Source organism: Notolepis coatsorum, assembly GCF_963971535.1.
Source record: "Notolepis coatsorum genome assembly, contig: SCAFFOLD_122, whole genome shotgun sequence".
In the NCBI taxonomy this organism is placed as follows: Eukaryota; Metazoa; Chordata; class Actinopteri; order Aulopiformes; family Paralepididae; genus Notolepis; species Notolepis coatsorum.
In genome coordinates this window covers 714,098-720,889 of record NW_028172184.1, presented here as the reverse complement: position 1 = coordinate 720,889, position 6,792 = coordinate 714,098, and the positions used below count along the sequence as shown (strand labels likewise).

The 6,792-nt window shown below is 52.0% G+C and overlaps 1 protein-coding gene across 1 annotated transcript; it reads right to left on the bottom strand.

Moving 5' to 3' along the window:
* Nucleotides 1–719: 719 nt before the first annotated feature.
* On the bottom strand, nt 720–3,026 carry LOC311248094 (ubiquitin carboxyl-terminal hydrolase 11-like; the record flags this gene model as incomplete). The annotated part of the gene is made up of 1 exon (XM_084339046.1): nt 720–3,026. One exon carries the CDS (start codon nt 3,024–3,026, stop codon nt 720–722), a length of 2,307 nt encoding a protein of 768 aa, XP_084195172.1.
* Nucleotides 3,027–6,792: the final 3,766 nt, after the last annotated feature.

Genomic DNA, 6,792 nt, shown 5'->3' with positions numbered 1-6,792 from the left:
AAATTTGTATTTCCGATCAATCGTATAAAACATCGGTAAAAATGAAAATATACTCTTTGACTACTGCTTTTGATAGGGTTATGGTCTTTACTCTTGGCTACAAAAAAAATATTTAAAAACATTGACCTCTTAACATCCAAGGGCCCACATGTGGACGATTCTTTGCCGACCTCTAGTGGCTCGGTGTGCATTTTTTTTTATAATAATAGATAGAATTAAAGCCCTATTTGTTGCCTGTCGATTGCCCTTTCAGGTGACAAAATCCGTTCGGCGGTTCTCGAGTTACATGCCGATATGTGAGGCGTGCCCCAAAGTACGCAAAAGTACACATTACCACCCCCGACTCCTTTCAACAGTAAAGGGCTCCGCACACGGAGGGCGATTTTAGCCAAGCGACCGACTTTTTTTGCGAGCCGACCGACAGAATTGTATCGCCTCCATTGTTATGAATGAGACAGCCCACACGGCACGATATGTTGAAGCGACGGTCGCGCAGCTATTTCCGTCGTCTGGCTAAATATCGCTTCGATCCTATAATTATAATTTTATTTTTTATTTATTTTTTTTTAAAGTAGATTCGGGGCTTTTCAGAAAACATTCAGGGCTTGAGCCCAAGTAGCCACCCCCTAGCCCCGCCCCCCCTAGCCCCGCCCCCCCTAGCCCCGCCCCCCCTAGCCCCGCCCCCACCCCCTAGCCCCGCCCCTGACGGCGCCGCTCCATCACATGGAGCCTGCGGAGGGGGCGGGCAGAGTCGGCTGTCGGATTTTGTCTTGTCGATGATAAAACAAGAGATAGGCAGCGTTGGTCACAATCTCTTCCTCTCTGGCATACGTCACCTTGCTGTCATCAAAGTAATACCACAGGCCATCATCCTTGTTCCGTGCACAGCTGGTATAATGTCCACCTCTAATTCCTCCGTAGTGATTGGACACAGCAATGAGGTCGTATCGGCTCGGAGGCTCCGTGTCGGTCGGGCTCTTCCTCAGCAGAGACGCAGAGAGGTCGAGGTCCCTCAGTGGGAAGTCGATGATGCTGTCAAGCTTCTTTCTGGAGAACTTGGTGTAGGAGAACCTCTTGAGATGGATGATGAGGACCTCTGGCAGAGACCACAGATCCAGCTTCTTAGTGGCCAGCTGAGATTTCTTACACAGAGGACAATACCATGGGTTCTCCTCCTCCAGGGTCTCTACAGTAGTAAACAGCTCGATACACTCCTGCAGCTGAACCGTGGCGTGTTGCCGAGGAACCTCCATGCTGTAATGTTTGACGATTTTCTCAGCTTCATTCTCGTTGTAGAACTTCTTCTTCATGTCAGGGTGCCAGTCTATGGCCAGTTCCACGTACCTGCTCCCTCCTTCCCCCGTCCCTTGCTCTGTGTTTCCGTCGGCGTTCACCACCTGGATGGAGAAGAGACACCTCTTCCTTTTTCCGCTGCGCACCTTCCTCTTAGCCGGCTGCTCGTCGGCTAGCGGGCCAGGAGAACAGGCCTCTTCCATCTTCTCCTCCTCCTCGTCATTTTCGCAAGGCTGCCACTCTGCCCCCTTTAGGTCTATGAACGGTACTGCGCTAGAAATAGCGTTAGCGTTCCCGCTCGTGTTGACATCGTTAGCTGCAGCGGTGGAGTTACTGCTAGTGTTAGCAATGGTGTCCGTGCTGGTGCTAGCGGTGGCGCTGGTGGTGCAGATGGCAGAGGAGGAAGGGCTGTCTTCCATCCTCGTCACATTATTGGCCTCCTGCTCGGCGTGCTCCAGTGAGGGCTGAGTTTGGGTGGGATCAGGGTGGGGCTTGGTTATAGCAGAGCCATCTGGTTGGCTGTCAGCCTGTCCGTCACCACAGCAGTTGTCTCTGTGGGAGGGGCCTGCTCTCTCCCCATCCTCTTCCCCCTCATCGTCACTGACACCGTTGGTCTGAGTCTTAGACAGCTCCTCCTCCTCCACTTCCTCCACCTCATCCGAGGGGTCAGGGGGTCGTACGTAGCGTGCCAGTCTCTGTAGGAATATGGCATACAGAGCCTCTCTGTTACACAGGCTGCGAGGTACAGACATCAGCAGAGGGTGTCCGAACAGGGAGGTCCGATAGGAACGGCTCCAAGAGCCATGGTCAAAGTAGTCAGAACGCTCCCGCAGGTAGAGAGCCAACACCACCTCGTCTCCATCCTCCTCCACATAACCTCTACTCAACTCATAAACAAAGATGTCATCTTGCTCCAGAATACAGCTGAGGCCCTCGTCAACGTGGTAGATCTTATAGAACCGATGGTCGTACACGTCTGCTACCATCATCTGGCCGGCTGGTACGCTGGTCATCACTGAGAGGGCAGAGCAGAGGTCAGATACCTTGCCTGCTTGAGGGACCACCACACGATACTGTACAAGCTTGTCGTTTGGGTCCAGAGAGACAAAGAGAACCTCCATGACTCTGTCCTTACTGACGGGGAGCGGAACACTCAGGTCACAGAAGGGGTCGAAGGTCACATAGCCCATGTGGCACTCTGGGCAGACCAGCGTGGACTTAAAGAGGCCGTGGAATGTGTCGACGATCACTGAGTCGTTACGGCGACGATGGTTCCGCCATGCCTCCTCCGCCACTTCCTGGTCGGGACGTCCGTCTGCGTCCCGTTGTTCTATGTACTCTTTGTTCTTGACTCTGTTGAGGTCTTCCTGCAGTCCGTCCAGCAGGAAAGAGAGCAGCTCCTGGCAGTCATGCTGCTCGCAACCCAGGAACTGAGAGGCAAAGTGTCCCACCTTGGCCTTGAAGATGCGCGGCACCACAGAATAGTGTGTTCCAGACCACATCTGTTTAATAACATCAGCGTACGTCTCTGCTAGCTCTCCCTTCATACCCAGAGGGTTGGTGAAGTTCAACTCCTCCAGGTACTTGTTACGCAGGAAATACTCTGTCAGGGGAGGGGTGTTACTGAGACACTGTAGAGCTGAGTTCATGAAGCAGGTATTCCCCAGGTTGGCCAGACCACAGACACCAGGCTGGCCATGGCACGAGTCCTGCTCCTCCGCCGAGTTCCTCATGATTGGTTGAGAAATGCAGGCTTCAGTCTATGTTGTTTAGTCTATCTGTTCAGTCCTGTTTCAAGATGCACAATGACTGTTTTGAGAATTGTTGAATATATATAGATACACAAATGTTCTAGAATGTTTGGTCATGACATCATACGGTGACATCACAAATGTTCTAGAATGTTTGGTTATGACATCATCACAAATGTTCTAGAATGTTTGGTTATGACATCATCACAAATGTTCTAGAATGTTTGACCATGACATCATACTGTGACTTCACAAATGTTCCAGAATATTCTATTATGACAAATAAGACGGTTCAATGACTATCTAAATCCAATCAATATTCCTCAACGACTACCGCCCTGTAGCTCTCACCTCCATAGCCATGAAGTGCTTTGAGAAGCTAGTGAAGGGCTACATCTGTTCCTACCTCCCCATCAACCTGGTCCTAAAGCTATTTCCCTAAATATTCACGTCACTACTACAAGGTAAGAAAACTGTATTTTCCCAGTCTCCAAAATCACCGCCGACTCGACACATGAAAATTTCTCCACACTGGAAAGCCGTAAATCAACTTGCCGGCTCTTTCCACAGCAAAACGGTAGGCAAGGCACCTTGGTTGAGAAATGCAGGCTTCAGTCTATGTTGTTTAGTCTATCTGTTCAGTCCTGTTTCAAGATGCACAATGACTGTCTTCTTCTTCTTCAATGGTTTAATGGCATACCGCCACATACTGTACAATCCATTTCTACCATGTCCTCTTCCTCCTCTTCTTGGGAATTAATGGCACATTGTTGAATATATAGATACACAAATGTTCTAGAATGTTTGGTCATGACATCATACGGTGACATCACAAATGTTCTAGAATGTTTGGTTAGCCATCATCACAAATGTTCTAGAATGTTTGGTTATGACATCATCACAAATGTTCTAGAATGTTTGACCATGACATCATACTGTGACTTCACAAATGTTTCAGAATGTTCTATTATGACAAATAAGATGGTTCAAATGACTTATCTAAATCCAATCAATATTCCTCAACGACTACCGCCCTGTAGCTCTCACCTCCATAGCCATGAAGTGCTTTGAGAAGCTAGTGAAGGGCTACATCTGTTCCTCCCTGTGGTTAGCCCTTGTAGCTTCGACAGCTACCCCGTTAGCTCCTACTGCTACCAAGTCACAGAGAGCTAGAAAATCTAGGAAGGCTAGCTTAGGCCCTGCAGCTCTCACTGCTCAGGCAGCTAGCACTAGCCCAATAGCTAACCCTGCCCCTGTGGTTAGCCTAGCCCTTGTATCTTCGACAGCTACCCCGTTAGCTCCTACTGCCAGCATGGCCCCTGTCGTTAGCATAGCTACTGCAGCTAACCAGGCCTCAACAGCTAGTACAGCCCCGTCTGATAGCTTAGCCTCTGCAGCTAACCAGGCCTCAACAGCTAGTACAGCCCTGTCTGATAGCTTAGCCTCTGCAGCTAACCAGGCCTCAACAGCTAGTACAGCCCTGTCTGATAGCTTAGCCCCTGCTGCTAACCAGGCCTCAACAGCTAGGACTGCCCCGTCAGCTAGCTCGTTCCCTATGGCCCCAGTTTCTCGGGTCTCGGCCCCTTGGTCTGGTCCTCCAGCCAGCGTTAACTATCCTGCTAGAACTGCCCCTTCAGTTATGAGGATGGGTTATTTCCGTGTTACACCTCAGTCTCGTCTTCTAGAGCCCCTGCTGCTAGCACCTCAGTCTCGTCTGCTAGAGCCCCTGCTGCTAGCACCTCAGTCTCGTCCGCTAGAGCCCCTGCTGCTAGTCTCTTAGTCCTGTCCGCTAGAGCCCCTGCTACTAGCACCTCAGTCTCGTCTGCTAGAGCCCCTGCTGCTAGTCTCTTAGTCTTGTCCGCTAGAGCCCTTGCTAATAGCGTTTTCAGTCTCGTCTGCTAGAGCCCCTGCTGCTAGCCTCTTAGTCTTGTCCGCTAGAGCCCTTGCTAATAGCGTTTCAGTCTCGTCTGCTAGAGCCCCTGCTGCTAGCCTCATAAGGCCTCTGCATGCTACAGCAAATTCAAAGCAACTTCAACACAACATCGGCGCGATTTCAGCGCGCTTGTTGCAGACAGTCTTGTAGACTGTGTTGCTTGGGCGTTGCGTACCTGTGTCCAAAATCTAATCTAAAGACCCGTTGCGTTGGTATTGCGTAGCAGTGATTGGTTGGTAGTGAATGGGGGCGGGGCTGTCTGTCACTTCTAGTGTTCCTGGCTCGAGACCAAAAGAAAACTTTCTGACAGGAGCTCGAGACCAAAAGAAAACTTTCTGACAGGAGCTCGATAGCTAGTGTATTGTTTCATTACACTTGTTTAATTGTTTGTTTAAAATGAATCAAATGCAGGAACGTATTGCAGAGGAGGTCCGAAAGTACCAACATTTATATAATAGCGGGTCTAAAGACTACAAGGATAGCATTATGACGATGAATTCGTGGAAGGAGATTGGGGAAACAATGGGGATGACATGGACTGGGTTGATATTACACTATATACAAGAACACAAGCGAAAACAAACATAAACAGGGCTATTATTATACTAACGATGTATGGTTGAGAAGGGAAATCCGTTTGTAATGGCTAGAGTGCGCACCTTCGGCTGCCCAAAGTATTCAGGCGGGCTGGGCGCGCTCGAGCCGCACATCCGGGGTACATTTTGTTGCATCATAGGCTGCGCGTTGATTTTGCAGAAGCATAAAGGTAATGTTTCTGCAACACCGTTGCTTTGTCGATGTTGTGTTGAAGTTGCTTTGAATTTGCTGTAGCATGCAGAGGCCTTTAGTCCTGTCTGCTAGAGCCCCTGCTACTAGCACCTCAGTCTCGTCTGCTAGATCCCCTGCTGCTAGCACTAGCCAGGTAGCTAACCCGGTCTCTACTGCCAGTTTAGCCCCTGCTAGAGCGGCTCTTGCTGCCCCTGTTCCTCCTCCAGCTCCCAGGGAGGTCCTGACGTCTGGTCCCGGCTCGTCGTCTGGTCCCGGCTCGTCGTCTGGTCCCGGCTCGTCATCTGGTCCCGGCTCGTCATCTGGTCCCGGCTCCTCATCTGGTCCCGGCTCCTCGTCTGGTCCCGGCTCCTCGTCTGGTCCCGGCTCCTCATCTGGTCCCGGCTCCTCGTCTGGTCCCGGCTCGTCATCTGGTCCCGGCTCGTCATCTGGTCCCGGCTCGTCGTCTGGTCCCGGCTCGTCATCTGGTCCCGGCTCGTCGTCTGGTCCCGGCTCCTCATCTGGTCCCGGCTCTTCATCTGGTCCCGGCTCCTCGTCTGGTCCCGGCGCCTCGACTGGTACCGGCTCTTCGTCTGGTCCCGACTCCTCTTCTGGTCCAGTCCGACGCCGTGGTCTACGCCATGGTATACGCCGTGTTCTACGCCGTGGTCTTCGGCTACAGGGAACCCCATCCGGGGTTTTGCGTCCGGCCCCATGTCCGGCGTCTGGTGGGTCCCCCATCCGGGGTCCTGCTCCGGGCCTGTCACCCTCGCCCCTTTGCCCTCGACCCCCTCATCTGCCCTCTGTCCCTGCTTCCAGTTCCCCTCGACCCCCTCATCGGCCCTCTGTCCCTGCTTCCAGTTCCCCTCGACCCCCTCATCGGCCCTCTGTCCCTGCTTCCAGTTCCCCTTGACCCCCTCATCGGCCCTCTGTCCCTGCTTCCAGTTCCCCTCGACCCCCTCATCGGCCCTCTGTCCCTGTTTCCAGCTCCCCTCATCCCCCTCATCGGCCCTCTGTCCCCGTTTCGAGTTCCCCTCACCGTGTCCCTGT